The 22,065-nt window shown below is 42.6% G+C and overlaps 3 protein-coding genes across 4 annotated transcripts; 1 reads left to right on the forward strand and 2 right to left on the reverse strand.

Annotated features, from left to right (window-relative positions):
• Nucleotides 1-2,941: 2,941 nt before the first annotated feature.
• LOC4346456 (multiple organellar RNA editing factor 8, chloroplastic/mitochondrial) lies at nt 2,942-6,611 on the reverse strand. The gene is made up of 4 exons (XM_015756739.3): nt 6,229-6,611; nt 4,691-4,788; nt 4,532-4,597; nt 2,942-3,815 (listed from the first exon to the last, which is right to left on the reverse strand). Exons 1-4 carry the CDS (start codon nt 6,585-6,587, stop codon nt 3,142-3,144), a joined length of 1,197 nt encoding a protein of 398 aa, XP_015612225.1. The 5' UTR covers nt 6,588-6,611; the 3' UTR covers nt 2,942-3,141.
• Nucleotides 6,612-14,753: 8,142 nt separating this feature from the next.
• Nucleotides 14,754-17,446, forward strand: LOC4346457 (GDSL esterase/lipase At2g42990). Of its 2 annotated transcripts, none has more exons than XM_015756740.3 (3): nt 14,754-15,191; nt 15,292-15,781; nt 17,037-17,446. In XM_015756740.3, exons 1-3 carry the CDS (start codon nt 14,817-14,819, stop codon nt 17,228-17,230), a joined length of 1,059 nt encoding a protein of 352 aa, XP_015612226.1. In that variant the 5' UTR covers nt 14,754-14,816; the 3' UTR covers nt 17,231-17,446. The 2 variants fall into 2 exon arrangements, with proteins under 2 accessions (XP_015612226.1, XP_025876006.1); XM_026020221.2 differs by having other exon boundaries at nt 15,316-15,781.
• Nucleotides 17,447-18,751: 1,305 nt separating this feature from the next.
• Nucleotides 18,752-21,379, reverse strand: LOC4346458 (upstream activation factor subunit spp27). Its single transcript, XM_015755354.3, has 2 exons — nt 20,958-21,379; nt 18,752-19,127 (listed from the first exon to the last, which is right to left on the reverse strand). The coding sequence occupies exons 1-2, from the start codon at nt 21,132-21,134 to the stop codon at nt 18,996-18,998; spliced, it is 309 nt and encodes a 102-aa protein (XP_015610840.1). The 5' UTR covers nt 21,135-21,379; the 3' UTR covers nt 18,752-18,995.
• Nucleotides 21,380-22,065: the final 686 nt, after the last annotated feature.

Here is a 22,065-nt window from a genome sequence, read left to right on the forward strand (position 1 = left end):
ATTGCTTCACCACACTCTACACGTTGAATGTGATCTAAAGGTCATAACATAGCTTTTACATTATATATATAATGCATAGCCTTGCACAACACAGTAGGTGTGAATACACCCTGGCAATGACCCAGAACCTTAGGTGGTGGACCTATGCCTTAAACCTAACACCGTGGCAGTGAACACATCCGTTCCCCCACGAGGCACTATACTATTGAATTGGACAAATTTAGACGCCTAAACTATCCAAATAAAAAGTAAGGTAAATAGGTAGTTCTTATGAATCATCGCTCAGACTAAATCATTCTTTCCCGGCCTACCAAAATGTAAGGCTAGACATTATATAAATTAATTAGCTAAGACCACCCCATAAATAGCACATGTGAATGTACATAATGCTTTAGTTAGTGATACGAAGTTCAGTCCTTAACTGTCTCAAGCGAATACTCCCCCTATCGATGTGCATCTACTACCATATGCATACCACTTGTCGCCCAAGTCTAAAATCATTTTTTCTCATTTTGGTTCATAGATACTTAGCATTTTCATTTTCTGTCCAGCAATAAACAAATTCCCAAAATTTCAATCATGAGATGAGAGGAAAGGCTATTTGCTTAGTTCTAGGCATGACTAAGCAACTAGCATAATTATAAGCATATTTAAACCCAAATGAGCATTTAGAAAATTCCCAAACTCAACCTATGGTTACAAACAGCGGGATGTCAATATGTCAAGGTGGATTATGTAGCAATAAGGTTATAGCTACCATCAACCAAGTTTTAAATAAAATATCGTTTTTATAAAATGTCAACATGTGTAGTTTCACAAACAACACATTTCATCTCCCAAATCATTGGTTTCATTGTGATCAAAGGGAAGGGAAGGTAGAACTTGCCTTGTCTTCGGATATGTTGGACAACACCTAATTCACTCCTTCACCGTCAATGCAATGATCTATACAAAATGCACGATATACAAATAAATACTTCCTCCGTTTCATATTATAAGAGTTTCTAGCATTGTCCACATTCATATATATGTTAATGAATCTTGATATATATGTGCCTAGATTCATTAATATCTATATAAATATGGGCAATGCTAGAAAGTCTTATAGCCTGAAACGGAAAGAATATCAAATTATGCGAATAATACAAAATGCTCCGAAATGCATGATTTATGCACAGTGGGCATGTACTGGTCTAAAATGATTTTAGGTGAATGAATTTATATTTTATCTATTTTTATTTGAGAGTTATGAATTTTATAAATTATGTATTATAGTATTTATCCCTTAGGAAGATATTTGGAATGGGTTTAAGAGGTAGTTTTGTCAAATTCTACCTTGCAGTGATGAAGTGTTTAGTTTTCTAGATCAACCTAATTGGTTTCACAATTTTTTAGAGTTTGTATGATTTTATTATGTATTTTACAAGTAGTAGTGTGGTATGTGTTAACAATTTCCTATATAATATTTTAGAGACTTATTTTTTAAAAATAGTATTGCCATATGTTTTTGCTAATATAAGAAAATGGTTCTATTAGCCTAACAAAGCTGAGTTCATAATATTTGAAGCTAATATGAATTTCCTATGAATTTTTTAAGTTGGATTATGTGTGTGACTGTGATGATCATTTTACTATACAAATTATTAGTGCTGATTTTGGGTACAGAAGGTGTTAAATTTTATTTTACCAAATTGAATTTCACATTCTGCTGGTTCTACATAAATTCGGGTTCATTCCATTTGGAGTTAAAATGAATTTTCTATCAATTTTACAAGTTGAAGCATGTTTTATGGTTCTTATACTACATTTTACTACATTAAAGTTCAAAATATTGTGATTTTACAGAAGTTTAGTTCAATCTTAAAAGGAGTTAATGTGTATTTTATATGAATTTTTAAATTTATAACAAGTATTATGTCTATTATTTCTTATATATAACTTAGGGGACTGCTAGATTCTGCTTAAAAACATCACAAAGAAACTCTTCAACAACAAAACCTACTCCACAATGCAATATCCGCCAAACACACAGCACTTCATGAACCCGTCGCCGCCTACCTTGTCATTGCCACCATACCCGCCTCCCTCGTCGCCACCATGTCTCCACCACCACCCCAATCGCCACTATCATCGCAACCCTAGAAATCACTCTAAGAAGGCAGATTTGGGGACGGACTCCCTCGTCCTCCTCGTCACCGCCATGTCTCCACCACCACCCCAATCGCCACTATCATCACAACCCTAGAAATCACACTAAGAATGCAGATTTGGGGACGGAGAGAGGAGCCACCACCACCCCAATCCACTAAGAATATCATCGCAACCCTAGAAATCACACTAAGAAGGCAGATTTGGGGACAGACTTCCTCGTCCTCCTCGTCGCCGCCATGTCTCCACCACCACCCCAATCGCCACTATCATCGCAACCCTAAAAATCACACTAAGAATACAGATTTGGGGACTGAGGGAGGAACCTAAATATGCTCACACTAGACCGGCAGACCGCCACATAAGACAATCAATCCGATCAAACGTGCTTTGGACCGGCCACGTGAGACAGTCAACCCGATCAAACGTGTTTTGGACCGGAATTATTCACTTAAACAAGATCATGGATCATAATGTTGATTTTACTATATCATTGACACAAGTGACACCATACTCAACTTTTAAAGACCGATCATGTAATTTACTTAAAAGTAATCATGTTCATGTATCCTTCCTCCAGCCACGAACAAGTGTTTCAAAGAGCACTACTGCACAGGGGCGTGGCTGCCAATTGTACAACTGTTTGGTTGCACCCAGATGTAATCGAGCAACATCAACAGAGACAGAGCACACATGACAACAATTTACAGCTCAATAGAAATGAAACTAACAGAGCTGCTTCCGAGCTCCGTGCGAGAGCAGTTAGCAGTGTATTTATTTGGACAAAAAACACTAGTTGAGTAAACATTTATAATGCTAGAAGTGCCTCAAACAATCGCCAGTTTCAGACACATCGAAGTAATTAGTCGACACATAAGAAACTGAGTTTGCAAAGCAGGGTAAGAGTATACATGCGATAGACTCCAAAACAGACAGCAAATAGCGTTATGCTCGTACTAGACTCTACATATCATTTGTTCTAGCAGTGTTGTTCTACTGGTAATTCCTCCCTGGCTCATCCCTCTTATAGGCCGGCGCACCGGCATTGTAGTTATCGCTGCCTTGCTGGTAACTAGGGTTGCCTCCTTGGCCTTGGTAGCCTGGTGCACCACCAGCAAAGACAGGGTTGCCGGCTTGATAAGGAGGTGGGTTGCCGGCTTGATAAGGAGGTGGGTTGCCACCATGGTAACCTGGCCCTCCTCCCTGGTATCCAGGGTTGTTGCCCTGGTAAGCAGAGGGTGGGGGTGGGGGTGGACCTCGGTATTCCTGGTTGCCACCTTGATAGCCAGGGGCTCTACCTTGGTAACCAGGCACACCACCCTGATAGTTTGTATAGCCTGCTTGCGGATTTGGTGCATGGGGCTGGTAGCTTGGAGGAGCACCTGGATTTGGTGGAGATGGAGGTGGAGGCATCGGAGGAGCATCACGAGGCAGGACTGGGCCCTGCCCTGGTGGGGGAGGGCTGTTGAATCCCTGCCCAGGAGGCACATCTCTGTTCTGGAAGTTGTGCATGTTCTCCCTTCTCCTCTCGAAATTCCTTGACCTGTCAAAGTTTCTAGGCCTATCATTGCGTCGGGTCCTTTCATTGGCACGTGCATTGTTTCTCACCCACTCCTCATGGTACTTAGGGTCATAAGGAACAGCTTCTCCATTTATAAAAGGCTCTCCTGTGATAAAAGATAATATGTCAAATACACCAAATGATCATAGATCACATCTCTATGATTCCATCACATGGATAAAGACATTACAAAACAGATAAAAGTAATTATGAACTCATAAGATTATGCTAGATACAACTATGAACTCAACAACAAACAACACACTAAGAACATATTTATTCAAATTCTCAACCACAGAAGATGGTACTGCCACGGACAGCTTGCAATCAGTACCACTACCATGACATATGTAAAGCTACAGCCAAGGTTACCATTTACTCCCTCATAGCAAGATAACTAAATAGATATTACTGACTCAAGTTTATAAAGTTTGCTTGAATCAGTTGATTTCACTGCGATGAGTACTGATAATCAAGCAATCAACTTATCAGATGGTCTAGGAAAGAAATAGCAAACTAAATTAAAGATATCCTTAGTACTATGAGATTTCACAAGATATAGGCTCCAAATAAAAAGTTTAGTGGTATGCTAGAATACAAGGTGACACCAGAGCAATCAGCAGAAGAGTACTCTACGGTTAAGCATATACTTGATGCGGAAAAACATAACCTCTATAAAAACAAGTCAGATATTATCAGTTCAAAGCATTGCACAGGGACATTAGAATTAATCATTTTAGTCATAATATGCAAATGATGTAAAAACAGTTCCAAAAAAGAGTGATGATCTTTTAATTCAATAAGGAACAGAATGAACAATACCTCCATAGTCCTTATTTCTGACATCCAGATATGAGTCTGGAAGAACCCAGCGGACCTTGGGCAACTCTAGCAAAATAATTTAAAAGCACAGCATTAAAGCAAAAACAAGTGAAACCCACAAAACATCCCCTACAAAGAATTTCACATAACCATAAATACCTTTGAGTTTGTAGGAGAGTTCCTCAGATACAAGAGCACCAAAAGCAAAGTAATGCCGAGTTGACACTGAGTATATCTTATGCCGTGCTTCGTCCTCACTGGAAAAAAGGGTGCATTTGGTTTAAAAAACTTATGAACAATTTATACAATGGCTAATACCCAGGGCATATATCAAGAAAATGAGAAAAAAAAATAAGCACATAAATTGTTCTATAGAAAGACTTACATGATGCGATAGTTAAAGAGAAACCAGAAAAACTAGCACATGCTACCATAAAGATGGACGCCTAAATATGTCAATGGTCGACAGATTTGATATAACACATCAATTTTCAAAACAGGGCATGAAGTATGCTTAAAAAACATCCTGTTAATAACAGGAGGGCATTAACACAATCAATGTTTCAGTTCCCTATCGAATCATCTTAACTGTAGCTGTGACAGTAGCCTCAGCTGAAAGAAGCTTCTCAAAATTAAAGTTATTGAAAAACAATTTGAGATCAACCATGTCACAACAAAGATTAAATGGCTTGGCTATGTGCTGCATTGAGAAGAATGTCTTGGACAATATTGATCTTGAAACCATCATTAATGATTTTGCATCGAGAAATGCCCGAAGGAGTTTTTTTTTTATGAGAAGCAAATGGATGTCTGTCATCTTTTCTTTTGTCAAGTATTATTAATGAAGTCCCTGGAGCTAACCATATTAATTCCATTTTAATGCTTTTTTTGGTATTTTTAGCAACATATATAGAGGATATTATCAATACTTCCTCCGTTTCACAATGTAAGTCATTCTAGCATTTTCCACATTCATATTGATGTTAATGAATCTAAATAGATATATATGTCTAGATTCATTAACATCAATATAAATATGAAAAATGCTAGAATGACTTACATTGTGAAACGGAGGGAGTATTTGTTTTCACCATGATTAGCTGATGAATGCTTTAAAAGTACTATACTTTAAAAGTGCCAAGCGCATCTGTGTATATATAGAGAGAGCGTACGTCTTAAGGGGCCATGTCAAGGAGTTCGCCTAGGGCCCTCAAAAATTTAGAGCCGGCCCTGCTGTTAATAACAGGAGGGCATGACCTCCCTTCTAATTTACAAATTACCCCCCACAGAAATACTAATTTATTCACCCATAATAATTTACTACTACATGTAACACCATGAGAACATATTAATATGGAAACAGCAGCAAGTTAAAAGAAATTGACAAATACATGTGGAAGTTGAATATCTAAATAAACTCCCAGTTACATCTGTGAGAATAAAATGAAATATGCATCAACAACATAGAATACCCTATCACTGAAACAGATATTTATCAGCCAATCCACCACAGATGAAGTTAACAAGTAACACCATGGAAAAACTTAACATATCACCTAATTATAGTATCACCAAATCAACTTCCCCCGTCCCATTTCCTCACCCCCAATCACGAACCATCAGATTAAAACGAGAATCTAACGGATGTGAGATGCGCATGAGAGGAAGAAGGGGGAGGATTGCCAAGATGGCTATACCTTCCAACGATCTGGGCGAGGGTTTTGATGTAGCCGTCGATAATCTCATCGCGGGTGGGCTCGGGGTTGGAGGGATCGCCGGGGGGCGGGTCCATGACGACCAGCCAGTGCTCGAAGTCGCACCCGTCTAGGAGGATCGTCTCCTTGGGGGGCCGGTTGCTCCAGTTCGGCGACGAGTCCCGCAGCGACGAGGTCGCCGGCTGCGTGGCGAAGCACCTGGCCCCCGCCGCGGGCGGGGCGAAGGGGGCAAGCGCCGCCGGCAGGAGGCTCCCCGCGGCGGCGAGCGGGCGGAGGAAGCGGGAGGAGGCGGCGGCGGCGGGGAGCCTCGAGAGGAGGACGAAGCGCGACGCCGACACCATCGCGAAAAACCTAGATTGGGGAATGGGGGAGGCAAGGGTTTAGCCGCCCATTTTATTTTATAGCCGCATATTATACTCGACAGAAAAAAGTGGCTACTATCTATCATCGTGAAAAAGCTAGATTCAGGAATATGGGGAGGCGAGGGTTTAAGCCGCCCATTTTATAGTCGCATATTATACTCGACGGAAAAAAGTGGCTACTATCTATCATTCCGATTTTTTTGAACCATTATATCTAAATCTAGCAGCTCAGATTCTATACAACAAAAAATTAGACAAAAACAGGAAACTCCAAACACAATTCGATCAGCGATTTGCATCCGAATCCATTAAAAAGCCCAAGTAATCAACGGAGCTCATTTAATAGCGGAACCTAAAATTTATTGTTCGTGTTATATTAACGTTTTCTTTACAACAAAATTACACTAACTATTATTTAACATCATTTCGCCACGTGTAATTTTAAATTGATATATTTTTTTTCTCGTTGCAACAGACAGACACCCAACTAGTATTTATAAAAGCCCAAATATAACCCAAGCCTTTCAAAAGGCCAAATAATGTCAAAATCCAAATAGAATCCGAACCCATTAGAAAGCACAGATATAGTAAAAAAGCCCATTAAGCAACTCAAAGCCGAACACAGGCCCAAACAAATTAGAAGAAACACAACATTGGAATAAGTTCACTTTAGGTCTCTCAATTTGTCATCGAGTTCAATATTCACCCTGGACCACAAAACTAGTGCAAATGAGATTCCTCGACACTTTTGTCCACCGTTTTAGCTGATATGGCGTCTACGTGGCTCCTTTGACTAGGTATTCATCCCACGTGGCCTTGATGTAGTGCTTACGTGGCAATTTAATCTAGAAAAATAATAAAACTTGTGGGGCCCACATGTTAGTGACACACAGAATAATAATAAATGGTGGGGCCCATGTGGCCCCACATGTCATCTTCACTACTCCCCTCTTATCTCTATCCTCTCTATCCCCTCTTCTCACTATCCTCTCTCTCTCCGCCCCTTGGAGCTAGCCGGCGGAGCGGGGTGGCCCCACATGACATGTATTATGTATTGTTGATGCATCTTGTCGAGAGGGTTCGACGAGATCTCCCGGCGAGTAGCCTTCGCGTCCTCCGGCTTCGTAAACTATGGTGAGTGTGTCGGTACTATGATTCGATGATCCGAACCCCTTAGGGGGTGTGCCTTTTATACTGTGAGTTGCCTTAGTCTCCGAGTAGAAGGGTTAGGTACATAGGATATGGATAGTCTTTGCCAATGCGATAAAATAAAGTGACATCGTGTCTATTTTTCTTTGCTAAAGGGGTATTTCCATGGGTTTGCCTTGGTATCGTGTTCATACTGTCGTATTGAATGATCCGGGTCGATTGCTTTCGGTGCATATAATGCACACAGCTCTAGTTTCTGGTTGGGCTGGCTCGATGGCTTTATACGAATTAGCGGTTTTTGATCCCTCTGATCCTGTTCTGGATCCAATGTGGAGACAAGGTATGTTCGTCATTCCTTTCATGACTCGTTTAGGAATAACCAATTCGTGGGGTGGTTGGAGTATTTCAGGAGGAACTGTAACGAATCCGGGTATTTGGAGTTATGAAGGCGTGGCAGGGGCGCATATTGTGTTTTCTGGCTTGTGTTTCTTGGCAGCTATCTGGCATTGGGTATATTGGGACCTCAAAATATTCTGTGATGAGCGGACGGGAAAACCTTCTTTGGATTTGCCCAAGATCTTTGGAATTCATTTATTTCTTGCAGGGGTGGCTTGCTTTGGCTTTGGCGCATTTCATGTAACGGGTTTGTATGGTCCTGGGATATGGGTGTCTGATCCTTATGGACTAACTGGAAAAGTACAAGCTGTAAATCCGGCGTGGGGTGCAGAAGGTTTTGATCCTTTTGTTCCGAGGGGAATAGCTTCTCATCATATTGCTGCGGGTACATTGGGCATATTAGCGGGCCTATTCCATCTTAGTGTCCGTCCACCTCAACGTCTATACAAAGGATTACGTATGGGCAATATTGAAACTGTACTTTCCAGTAGTATAGCTGCTGTTTTTTTTGCAGCTTTCGTAGTTGCCGGAACTATGTGGTATGGGTCAGCAACTACCCCAATTGAATTGTTTGGGCCTACTCGTTATCAGTGGGATCAGGGATACTTTCAGCAAGAAATATATCGAAGAGTTAGTGATGGGTTAGCCGAAAATCTCAGTTTATCAGAAGCTTGGTCTAAAATTCCCGAAAAATTAGCCTTTTATGATTATATTGGTAATAATCAGGCAAAGGGGGGATTATTCAGAGCAGGCTCAATGGACAATGGGGATGGAATAGCTGTTGGATGGTTAGGACATCCTATCTTTAGAGATAAAGAAGGGCGCGAACTTTTTTTACGCCGTATGCCTACTTTTTTTGAAACATTTCCGGTTGTTTTGGTAGATGAAGAGGGAATTGTGAGAGCGGACGTTCCTTTTAGAAGAGCAGAATCCAAATATAGTGTTGAACAAGTAGGCGTAACGGTGGAGTTCTATGGTGGCGAACTTAATGGAGTAAGTTATTCTGATCCTGCTACTGTAAAAAAATATGCGAGGCGTTCCCAATTAGGGGAAATTTTTGAATTAGATCGGGCTACTTTGAAATCAGATGGTGTTTTTCACAGCAGTCCAAGGGGTTGGTTCACTTTTGGTCATGCTACCTTTGCTTTGCTCTTCTTTTTCGGACATATTTGGCATGGGGCTAGAACCTTGTTCCGAGATGTTTTTGCTGGTATTGATCCAGACTTGGATGCTCAAGTGGAATTTGGAACATTCCAAAAAGTCGGAGATCCAACTACGAGGAGACAGCCAGTCTGAGGCCGCATTGCTTTGGTATCTTTCACCTCTCTTTTTTTATTTGACATGGGAAACATCTCCCATCCCTTCTTTGACTCTTTTTCCTTTTTTATACGGGAAATGATCCCAAATGACAAATGAATAGGTGTGGAAGTTATAATTGTAAATAAACCACGATCGAATCTATGGAAGCATTGGTTTATACGTTCCTTTTAGTTTCGACTTTAGGGATAATTTTTTTCGCTATCTTCTTCCGAGAACCACCTAAGGTTCCGACTAAAAAAGTGAAATAATTTAATTGAAGTAAGAAGTCTCCCCATCTGGGAGACTTCTTACTTCAATTAGTCCCCGTGTTCTTCGAATGGATCTCTTAATTGTTGAGAGGGTTGCCCAAACGCGGTATATAAGGCATACCCAGTAAAGCTTACAAGTAAACCAGATATGGAGATGGCGACTAAAGTTGCTATTTCCATTTTTATAGAATTTCAAGATTACAATGGATCTACGAAAAGATCGTGTATTTACAACTACAACGGAATAGTATACAAAGTCAACACAAATCATTAAATGGAATTTATGGCTACACAAACCGTTGAAGATAGTTCTAGACCTGGACCAAGACAAACTCGCGTAGGTAATTTATTGAAACCCTTGAATTCGGAATATGGGAAAGTAGCTCCGGGTTGGGGGACTACTCCTTTTATGGGGGTCGCAATGGCTTTATTCGCGGTATTCCTATCTATTATTTTAGAAATTTATAATTCTTCCGTTTTACTGGACGGAATTTTAATGAATTAGGTTTCTACTAACGAAAACTACGAAGTCATAGTTTTTCCATCCAAAAGAGCCTTTCTACTTTAAGCTCTACATTTCTAGACATTCTGGTAGTTCGACCGTGGAAGGGTTCGACGAGATCTCCCGGCGAGTAGCCTTCGCGTCCTCCGGCTTCGTAAACTATGGTGAGTGTATCGGTACTATGATTCGATGATCCGAACCCCTTAGGGGGTGTGCCTTTTATACTGTGAGTTGCCTTAGTCTCCGAGTAGAACTCGGAGACAATGAACCCTGCATAATATAAAATAAACCCAATCCTTTCCGAATAGGACTCTATTAATCACCAGCTCGTGAGGATATTTTCCATAATATCTTGTAGATTTCGTTATCACATATGGAAACATACCATATACACGAAGGTATACCGTACCCGTATTTTCCATAAGGTGTGGGATAGGAGGTATGCCTTACATGTAACCATGACATATGAGAGGACGTGCCATGGAATAAACAATATTTATCTTTCTTGGTATTTTTTTTCTTGGTGGAAAACCTTCATCGTCCCCTATCTTGCATTGGAGTTTTTTTTGGAGGATTTGGACCTCTTCGACCGACATGACTTGCTTCCCCTTGTCGCTCCGAAATTTATTCCATGTCATGGGCGCTGAGCCTTGCTGTGATAGTGGAGCCATGTTTGCCTCTGGTGGGCTTATTTCGGCCTAAGCCACCTCCTTGTCGAACTATGCATGGATTTTGTTGTGGTGTTTTATGTCTTCCTCTTACCTGGCGTAGCCATCAATGATGCAAAAGAGGTGATCCAGGGTTTTTGGTTGCTTTCGAGTAATCTTCCTTGTGAGGTCACCTACGCGAAGGCATGCCGAAGCAGTGTTGTTGACCGAGGCTTTGGCAATGTCTTGAAGTTATCATCTTGCTTGGGAGAACCTTCACGCGTACTCAGGTGTTGATTCGCCAAGTTTTTGTCGTATTCCGCACAACCCTTGCTAGGTCTTGCATTCTTCGTAGCTTCCCCGAAAGTTTGTGGCGAACACATCCCTCAGCTGCTCCCCAGAGTAGATCCTACTTTCTGGGAGATTGAAGTACAAAGACTGGGGAAAACCATCTAAAGCGAGGTGTATGCCCTCTGCTTTAGTGTTTTCGTCCCCATGAGCTACTTTGATTGACGATTCGTAGATTGACAGAAATTTGCTTGGATCTAATTCACCTGTGTACCTTGCCACATATGGGTACTTGAACTGGGGTGGGATTGGGTGATTCCAAAGGATACGGGGGAAGCCCAACTTTCTCGACGTAGGATCCAGATATATCATGAAACCTCACGAAGTGCTACTCGTGCAACTCACCTTTCACCATGAATTCACAAAACCACACATTTTGATAGGTTGATCCACTCAACCATGCAAAAGTGAATCTATTACCCCCCCCCCCTTAATTCCCTACAAGGAAAAGCAAGAACAATCTATGGCAGAACTCCTAATTCCTCTCTCTAGTTTGGCGGCGGTGGCACAAAACCTAGGAGAAGAACAAGAGCAAATTTGCTGAAATTTTCATTTGGATAAACGTGATCTACCCTGTTGGGTCGTGTACAAAGGCATATATAGCCTATACATGGGTTAGAAACTAACTAGAAACTATATATAACATAATCTGGGAACCTATATGCAACACGATTGGTTTGTTTCGGCTCTTGCGGTGAAACCAGAAGGAATTTGTGTCGGTGCGACTCTCCATCACATGGGCCATGAAGTTATATTCCCATCAAGTGCTCACATGTCCAAAACAGACTCTGGACGAGAGAGAAACAAATGTTTTAGTCCAAGTATGTCAAGGCTGGCCCAAACCAAATCCGAGTTGAATATTTTTTTTCTTATTTTAAAAATTCATTGCTTTGAAAGGCTTCAATCCGTGAGGAAGTTGTAGGTGGACTCCTTCCCAACCCAATATGGGCCTTGAGATAATAGAACTCCATCCAAACATGTCGTGCAAGGCCCATGATCATCATCAATGCCGCTACTTGCGCGTCAACCAGTCTGCTTGCGCAACATATCTTCATCTTGCAATTGCTGGTGAAAAAAACTCCGAATGATGTGCCATTGGATCCATTGGAAAGTAGACTTGATAAAGTTTCCAAATATCCAAGCCATGCATGTTGAAAGCCTTCACATCAATGCAGAATATGCCATGAACTCCATGAATAGAACAACAATCGATCTTCTCCATGTGCACCGCTACCTCCCTCACCGTATGTTGTTTATGCATGCCAATAGTTTAAATTTCTCATGTCAGAAAGTAATCAGGTAACAAACATTATGTAACATCAAATTCTCATATATTTCACGCATAGACTTTGAGAGAAACGAGTTCATCTTATGTTATGATTCGCATGCAAAGGGCAATATTCAATTGATAGGTAGATCTGCATCACCGAAGGCCCCAGCTCAAGGGTAGCTTCTTTTCACCTCCGACACTTGATACAAGCCCTTAATGCAGTTGGGGCGAAAGGCTTAGGTATGGTGGAGCGAAGGGCGAAACCAAACCATGGATATGTGCTTGCGGTTAGCCTTGGATTGCAACTGGGAGAGGAATCAAGGGAGTGGGGCCGACCAAAGTGGCTTAAACTGTGGTGGCGGCTGGTGGGAGCGTGGTAGGGGCCGAACGTGCTGCGGGTGAGTTCACTGTTTGCCATGCCACCGCACCTTGACTTGCTCCTCCAACGGCCAGGGTTGGTGAAGGCACGACTACCAAGGTGGCAGTTGTGCGTTGTGGGGAGGACTCGAGCTTAGCTACTTAATGAAAGCTTGAAACTGGGCTTGGATGACAGAGGTCGCATTTGGTGTGGAATGGGACGCCGAGGCTTGGGCCAAGTGAGCCGAAGGTGGTGTCGGCTAAGCAGGTTGCAAGCGAACCTGAACCTGTGGTGATGCAACCGGTGTTGGCACAGGCGTAGGCAGTGGAGGCACTGGCACGGGTAGCATGGACACAGACGTTGCAGGAGGTTGGGCGATCGGTCTTGTTGTTGCGGCGGATCTTGCATGCATGGCCGCCTTCTGTAGCTGTTGTTGTTGCTGCATCTGCCGAAGCCATGCATTCATCAACATACAAATTCCACATATCCATTCATCAACAAATACACAATATCATAGCCACATTCATTCACATTCTGTTGGAGGCAGGCCATGAGGACCTTTCGCCATATAGATATCGGTTTTTGTTACAAATTGACACCTATAGTTTTTGCCACGTGTTCAGGCTGGTCAACAACTGACACCTATATGCTATTTATAGGCGCCAATTGTTTTAAAGAACCAACACCTATATGAACAGCCATGTGGCACTTTAGTTTAGAACCGACACCTATAATATAATACCATATAGGTGTCGGTTCTTTTCTAAAAACTGGCACCTATATGTCTTATAGGTACTGGTTCTACAACCGGCACCGATGACTGAAGTCATCAGTACCACCTGCTGGGTGCCGGTGTGAAAATCTGGCAACTATGATCGATTCTCAATTAGCACCAAAGTCAATTTATGTAGTAGTGACAAGGTGTAGGAAAAAGTAAATAAGTGACCATCATTAATATAAAAGTTACTACTATTGGGGAATGATAGCAAAGAGGTGGGCGTAGCATGACTATGAAGTAGATTTTTACGTGGATAGCGGAATTGCTCACTTAGAGCATCTCCAACAGCATGGCTATCCCACTCTCCAAGCCAAAATTTGGCGATTTTGAGCCAAAGGTGGCCAAGCCATCCAGCTGGCCAAACTTAGCTAGCTAAAGTTGGATGGCCAATCGTCGGTCCAACCATTATCTCCTCTCTCCCACATCTCCACTTCATCCTTCACACAATCATACCTGACTACTGTTATTGCCTCCTCTCTAGTCTCCAGCGCCAATCGATGCCTCCTCCGACCACCCGTCCGTCCCGACCTCCTCTACAGTGTTGCCTCCCCTAGGCCTCCTTTCTAGCAATAGCCATCTCGCCTCCATCATTGCTTCCACCGCCGCCAAGGGCACGCTCCTTGCTCGCGTGTTCGGCGCAGTACATGTTGTCATTGGGGAGACGAGCCATCGACCACCCCGACTTCCTCTCTCGATCGTCACCACCGGGGACACGTCCTTCTCACCGTCGACCGCCCTGACGTGGAGGTTCTTTGGATTTGGAGGACGGAAATTTTAAAGTTTTTTTTTAAAAAAGTTAATTGTTTCGAATAAAAATTCTGTAAATTCTAGTTGCGTGGGTCGAAACAAAAGTTGAGAATGGGGGCTCATAAATTGGCAACCATCCAGCAACGCGACAGAGGCAGCATCTATATTTTATATACATAAAGGCATTGTAGAGTGAATAAATGCAGGCGCCTCAGATGCAGCTGAGTAAAACCTTCTTTTGATCTCACTAGCGACTCTCACTCCTTGCAGCTAATCATACTCTCAGTTAGTACGATCACATTGATTGTGCTCCATGCCGCTAATTAATCCAAATTACCCGCCGCCGCCCTTATATATATTTGGTACATGATGGGAGCAGGGCGGTCACCTTAATAAGTGATCGGGCGGCGAGGCGAGGCGAGGTGAGTAACAGATCGATCGATCCATGTCGCCAGTCGGGTGGTTGGTCTTGTTGTTGCCGGCGCTGCTGCGGCGGGGCAGCAGCGGGGTGGCTGCGGCGGGGAAGGTGCCGGCGGTGATCGTGTTCGGCGACTCGTCGGTGGACACGGGCAACAACAACTTCATCCCGACGATCGCGCGGAGCAACTTCTGGCCGTACGGGCGCGACTACGCTGACGGCCTCCCCACCGGCCGCTTCTCCAACGGCCGCCTCGCCACCGACTTCATCTCCGAGGCCTTCGGACTCCCTCCCTGCATCCCTGCCTACCTCGACACCAACCTCACCATCGACCAGCTCGCCTCCGGCGTCTCCTTCGCCTCCGCCGCCACCGGCCTCGACAACGCCACCGCCGGAGTCCTAGTAAGTAGTCTGTATAGTCGAGTCTTTCTTCTCAACCGCGCTCCGGCGGCTTGCACTGAGCTGCATGCATATATGCATTCAATATTGATATGATTTGCAGTCCGTGATCACGATTGGCGAGCAGCTTCAGTACTTCAGGGAGTACAAGGAGAGGCTGAGGATCGCCAAGGGGGAGGCTGAAGCCGGCGAGATCATCGGCGAGGCGCTCTACATCTGGAGCATCGGCACCAACGACTTCATCGAGAACTACTACAACCTGCCGGAGCGGCGGATGCAGTACACGGTGGCGGAGTACGAGGCGTACCTGCTGGGGCTCGCCGAGTCCGCCATCCGCGACGTGCACTCCCTCGGCGGCCGGAAGATGGACTTCACCGGGCTGACGCCGATGGGGTGCCTCCCCGCCGAGCGCATCGGCAACCGCGACAACCCCGGCGAGTGCAACGAGGACTACAACGCCGTCGCCCGGAGCTTCAACGGCAAGCTTCAGGGGCTCGCCGCCAGGCTCAACAAGGACCTCCCCGGCCTCCAACTCGTCTACGCCGACACCTACAAGATCCTCGCCTCCGTCGTCGACAAGCCGGCCGACTACGGTATATATGTGACACAGCAATCCATGCATGCTACTGCTTAATTTGCTCCTCCATTAACTCACAAATTAACTGCACGGAAGTGATCGCGCGCGCGGGGCGGTAGCTAGGATTGCATTCATGGCATCGCGTTGATTTACGGCCGGTGCTGCAACAGGAGGTCGGCATGGATGCCACCTGCCTTCCTGCCGTGTCACGGCGTCTTGCAGTTGCTGCTGTTGCAGGTCCTACAGTACGCATACACATTAACGTTAGTTGCTATGCTTGTTAACGGCTGGACTTGCGCGCCAACTGCCGGGTAGGTAGATGTAGCCGGTTTAGATTTATTGGCTTACACTTTTAATTCAGTTTATTGGCTTATATAATTTATAATCCGATGAATTTAATGCCCTAATTAAGTTTAATAATGTAGTCATACATCTATCTCACATGAGAAAAAAAAAACTTATCCAACCTAACTTTTGGTTTAATAGTGCTAGAGTGGCTTATGACTTAAAAAACCAAACAAAAAAAGTCGTTTGTTTGTTTAGATTAAAACTTTTCAACTTTTGACTTGCCTAAAAAAAAAGGGCCATAGAGTAGAGCCGTACGTAGAATTCTGGTTAGACTCTACCGGCTTTTGTCCTTGTTTCACAACGAGAAAAATGTTGATTACCTTTTACATACACTGTATTAGCTAACTACTTGACTAACTACTATCTCAAACAGAGGTACTAGTAGTAAATTCGGTGTTGATTTGCAAAGCCGAACATGTAAAATATCAAGAAAAAAAACAAACCGAAACCTCGGTCTCAGTTAGACCAAATGCCCACCCTATAGTTAGCACTTTGTTTTCTTCTAGATATGGGTAAGCATGTTTGATCATTATTCTCATTAATACTTGTTGTATAATTATTAATAGTTATAGTATATGAAATTATCTTCATGATTAAAAAATCATGTATCAATGTTAATATTTATTTTTATGATTACAGACTTCCAAGTTTGATTACACATTGATATTGTAGGCTTGTAACCTATTCCAAGTTTAATTTCCAACAGAAACGTAGCGGCACGGGCGCACGGCAGTAGGTGTAGAGAACTCAACCAACATAATATAATTTCCTGAAAAAATTGGACCTTTTTGAACTCTTATGTGAAAGTACTAGTGATGCATCCAATACAAGAGAGAAATGAATTTAATATGTACAGCTGTACATATGTAAATTGTGTTGAGATCTATACTTAGTTTCTCCTCTCTTTTTTTCGACGTGAGCAGGTTTTGAAAATGCAGTGCAAGGTTGCTGTGGGACAGGACTCTTCGAGGCCGGTTACTTCTGCAGCTTGAGCACCTCGTTGTTATGTCAAAATGCCAACAAATACGTCTTCTTTGATGCAATCCATCCCACGGAGAAAATGTACAAGATCATTGCCGATACAGTCATGAACACCACACTTAATGTGTTCCTATAAAGTTTATTAATTTTGTGGATTGATGGATACATATATATACGGGCGGTGAAAGTACTGTACAAGTTGCTTAATGCGTAAACTAAACAAACACCATAGATATTCACTCTCTTGGGATCATATATATACTACGTGATTGTACAAGGATGAACGGACTACTGTATAAATCAAAATATGATCAGTTTTGTAATTAAAGCATGGACGCCAGTTTCAATGCCAGCCACACTTTAGTGCTTTACCACCATTTGCCAATAAAAGTTGACACATTTGCCCAAATTCATATGATCAAATTATGTGCCACACTTTAGCAAGCCAACTTTTTAAATTATTAATATATATATGGGACCTAACTTGCTGTTAGAACGAACTCTTGTCATAATTGTGGCTGCTACTAAACAGCTCACCAGTTAATTAAACTTGTCAAACCTTCTTCTCAAAGCTTAGGCGTGGTAAATGACAACCAAGCTCCCCTATATGTATCCCTTAATTCTTTAATTCGTTACCATCATTCCGCTCGTCTAAACGGAGCCATCAATAAGCGAAACTGTATATTTGCAAACGAACAGTAATTTGTGAATAAAACTTTTATATACGTGTTCTTAGCGATTTAAAAGCAAAAGCTGAAAAATAAATTTCAATGAAAAAACATCAAAATCTTCTCCAAATTTAAGATTGAAAATTTAAATTTTGGCTGACAAGCATAAGCGTAAGCGTAAGCGAAAAGATAAGGCCCTTTTAATTATAGCTCCATGATTGTGTGAACTGGCGCTCATCAAGCTACTATAGGAGGTGGTAGGGATTTTGATAAACACACAAAACTACTTATGGGCCGATTAGCTAGTTTGAAGAATGATTGGAAATAGTCAATTGATTACTAATGCTACACGTACGTGCGAGTTCTTTGGTATGGGAAAAAGAGAATGGATTGATCAATCAGAGTACCTCATCGTCAAAACACAAAGGAGTGTGAAGTCTTCTCACTGAATTTGTTTCTAGGAGATTACATGATATATTAACTCATCCTACAACCTAATCTAGAGTTTTCATATTACGGTATTTTCTAGAAACCGTGGTATATACTACTTTAAATTTCAAAACAAAAATCCAAACAGGGTATTCGTGCCAAATGCTGCAATCAAAGTTCCAAATTAATGTTGCAAACAGCAGGGAAATAACACAACAATTAGAACCCTACAGTTGGCTGTCGTTCTCCACCATACCAATGGGTCCCTCAGATTCAGAGGTCAGATCTTCAGCCGTATCTTAAAAAACAGAGCAACAATGCACTCTTCAACTATCCAGACCTGCCCTACTAGTTGTTGCAATTTGCAGAGTACAAAAGCATAAAGCAAACCAAACAACCATCCAATTCATTGTCTACGTTTGACTCTAAGTTCTGCCGAAGCATGAAATGTAGGAAGCCATAACCAACAAATTCCAGCATGCATTCAAGAGCCGCCTTCTTAAATTCAATTCTGGTCAATTCCACAATTCCGAAGCTATCAAAGACAGTGACAGCAATCATGCAGCACAGATTTCCTTCTATCGTTCTGTTTCTTCAACAAGATACTAACATGACAAATTACATATATCGAGTGGGCAGAACTCAAGAGTCACAGAACTGCATCGTTCATTGCACACATGTTAGCTGATAGTAACGGGCATTTTGGAAACAAATTCACATTGACTTTGCTGCTTATCTGAGGATACAAGAAATAAAACCAGCTTCCACAAAATTTAGTTATTAAAAGCTGTGACTTTTATATTCTTATGACTTTGGAAATTTGGGAAAATGCAGCTTGACAAGCATTGGGAGTTCAGAGAGCTCCACTTTAGACCTACCCAATAATACAGTCTTCAGCTTGTCATCACAGTTTACAATGTTCCTATTAGATGGGTCCTGCAAAACAGGATTAATTTCATTTAGTACTAGTAACAATTCCATGTGGGCATTTATTGATACAATTATGTATATATGAGAAGGAAGAAAGACTATAAAAACAAAGCTTTTCTTCAAGCAAGTCACTTCATTTCAAACAAGTTTACTATTATTATCAATTGAGAGAAGAACTGCAAGAATAAAGCTAAAGAGGCTAAGAAGCACTTTTGAATTGAAACTGTCATTCTGCAATCTGCTTAGACTAAATTCAATTATGTGACTGAGAGACCATGAGACTAAAATACATATTACATAATGCCAGATGTTTTCCTTCAGTATTTTCATTTTGAACAATCAACGGCAATGCTTTAGAAATACAGTCGAATTATTTAGTAATCAGGGGAAAAGTGCATATCAAGGGTGAGTTCTAAACTTCAACTACAAACTACAACTTCCTCGTTTTTTGTTAACACGCTTCCCGAACTGCTAAACGGAGCGTTTTGCGCAAAAAGAAAATCATATAGAAGTTTTCTAAAAAAATCAAATAAATCCATTTTTAAAATTTATAATAGTTAATACTTAATTAATCATGCACTAATGAGCCGTCCCTTTTTACGTGCAGCTTATATGCTACTCCTATATGGAGTTTCACACGGGCCCTAAGTCTCAATAGACCTGCTAAGATCGTCTTCTGCGTATTTCCTAAAAGAGAGTCTTGCTCAGACCGTAGTCCCTTCACACTTTTCTGGGTGTAAGCATGCGTAAACAAACATTCACACGGAAGATGGGACCATAACTATTTTCTTTCTCCACTAAATTAAATTTGGACCATAACTGTTTTCTCCACTAATTTTAAGTCAAAATGGTGACAATAAGTAAAAAATGGTACCATCCCATTGGATCACCTAAAAGACAGTATATTGTTATTTACGTTAAGAATATCCTGTAAACCAACCAGCAGTATCTTCTGAGTAGTGTTCAAAGGGCATAAGGGATGTTGAGGCGTCAAGGCCAAGAAGAAATATAATGAAACATAAATTCCAAGAATTCTGAGCAAAAAACCACGAGCTTGCTTGGTTTATGACCCACTGCAAACCGTATAAACATATTGGTAAGCCAAAATTTAGGCTTTGCAAAAAAAATTTGTAAAGCTAGGCAATTTAATGTTATGCCAATTGAAGGTTTAGGAGGATTAATTGAGCTCTTAATTGGTTGCAGCCCATCTAGACTATCAACGTACATGTTACCAAGATTCTGGGATTGTAAGGTTGGGCACTACCCAAAAATTGGTAACAAAAGAAATGATTTCAAATTTATTGGCATTGCCAAAGACTTGTTATGTTCATTTGGGCTGATCAAAACAAGCCCAATCCCTAAAATCAATATAACAACGATTCTTTATTCAAATAAAGTGGCAACAATTGCCTCGGGTGGTAGATATGCCAACACTGTCTGCTGGGCATTGATGCTATATTAAAAGCTCACAGAAATTCTACGGAAATAGCACTGTAAAATGCAACCCTTTTAGGATGTCAGAGTGAGATTGTTTGTCCACCCTAAACAAGAACCTGGCATGTCCAACTAATCATTTCTTCTTTCACCATGCACACATCAACCCGCATCGCAGTAGTTCACAGTATGCAAGAAGAGAGTTTTATTCCCCCAATTAAGAATTTTTGACCGGATTCCCTAATTAAGAAATGATCTGAGACTTACAAATTCTACAGGCTACCAAAAACCTGCGACAATAATGAGCTCAACCAATTCCATGCACCGAGCGACCTAATAAATTTGTGAGGCAAAAGAACATGCAAATCTTGGTTAAGAAAGGAGGAGCATGATGTAATGTACCTGGAGGTTGTTGCTCTTGATATGTGACCAGACGCGGAGGAAGAAAGAGAGGTGGGACATCTGGGACTGGCCCCCCGCGAACTCCCTCAGGGCTGTCGGAAGGTTCACCAGGTCCACCAGCTTCGCCACCTTCTTCGGGCAATCGCCCACCGCCGCAGTAGCCCGCCGCAGCACCATCTCCCCACTTCAGCCCGTTTCCCCTCGGAAGTGGTTGAAGAACGGCAGAAGGATGATGATGATTAGAATCGACGTCGCTTGAAGACGAGGTATGGTGGCATGGGGCAGCGGCGGCCAGCGGGGGAATAGTTGGCAAGGGAGCAGGGCGACGGCGTGGGGAGGCGGCCGCGACGGTGCACGCGGCCTGGGAGAGGAAGCGGCGGCTGTGTGGGCAAACTGATGAGAGGGTGGAAAGGAACCACCACAATGTGTAAATGGGCCTCATTACCTCTTATAGGGCCCCAGCCGGGGGGATTTTTTTGCAGAATAAGTTCATTTCAGGTCCCTTAACTTTATCCGAATCCACTTTTTCTCCCCAAAACTAGATACAACTTGTATCTGAACTATCAAAACCGGTGCAAACGAGGTCACTCGGCGGTTTGGAATGCGGTTTTGGTTAACGTGGCATCTATGTGGCTGGTTTGACTATGTCTTCGTCCCACATAGCATTGACGTGGTGCTTATGTGGCAATTTTATCTAAAAAAATAATAAAAACCATGGGCCCACATATCAGCTAAAAAAAATTAAAAATGGTGGGACCCACATAGGCCAGCATGTTAGCTAAAAAAAATTAAAAATGGTGTGTTCCACATGTCATTCCCTCTCCCCTCTCCCTCTTCTTCCTCACCGTGCCGCGGCGCTGCCTCACGGCCATCGCCGCCGCCGTTGTCGTCCCAGTTCACGCTGCCGCTGCCGACGAAGAGGTGGGGGACAAGGGAGAGGGATTGGTCAGAGGGAAAGGGCAGGGGAGGGTAGAGGCTGGCGGCGGAGTACGCGGCGGTGTTCTCCAACCTCTAGATCTCCCGCAACCCTATGCCGCCGTTGGGGATGGCGATGCCGCTGCCAGCCGCACATAGCCTGCCGCCACCGACCCACCATTCGCGCGCACCT

The sequence above is a fragment of the Oryza sativa genome, chromosome 9, assembly GCF_034140825.1.
Source record: "Oryza sativa Japonica Group chromosome 9, ASM3414082v1".
NCBI classification, from domain to species: domain Eukaryota; kingdom Viridiplantae; phylum Streptophyta; class Magnoliopsida; order Poales; family Poaceae; genus Oryza; species Oryza sativa.

What these genes read in the sequence shown, in the direction of transcription:
- LOC4346458 (XM_015755354.3), bottom strand. Translation starts at nt 21,134, where the DNA reads ATGGTGCTGCGGCGGGCTACTGCGGCGGTGGGCGATTGCCCGAAGAAG. An exon ending in TCAAGAGCAACAACCTCCAG is followed by an intron (nt 19,128 to 20,957) that starts GTACATTACATC and finishes CCTGTTTTGCAG; the next exon opens with GACCCATCTAATAGGAACAT.
- LOC4346457 (XM_015756740.3), top strand. Translation starts at nt 14,817, where the DNA reads ATGTCGCCAGTCGGGTGGTTGGTCTTGTTGTTGCCGGCGCTGCTGCGG. An exon ending in ACGCCACCGCCGGAGTCCTA is followed by an intron (nt 15,192 to 15,291) that starts GTAAGTAGTCTG and finishes TATGATTTGCAG; the next exon opens with TCCGTGATCACGATTGGCGA. An exon ending in CGACAAGCCGGCCGACTACG is followed by an intron (nt 15,782 to 17,036) that starts GTATATATGTGA and finishes CGACGTGAGCAG; the next exon opens with GTTTTGAAAATGCAGTGCAA.
- LOC4346456 (XM_015756739.3), bottom strand. Translation starts at nt 6,587, where the DNA reads ATGGTGTCGGCGTCGCGCTTCGTCCTCCTCTCGAGGCTCCCCGCCGCC. An exon ending in ACTCTCCTACAAACTCAAAG is followed by an intron (nt 4,598 to 4,690) that starts GTATTTATGGTT and finishes TTATTTTGCTAG; the next exon opens with AGTTGCCCAAGGTCCGCTGG. An exon ending in CAGAAATAAGGACTATGGAG is followed by an intron (nt 3,816 to 4,531) that starts GTATTGTTCATT and finishes CTTTTATCACAG; the next exon opens with GAGAGCCTTTTATAAATGGA.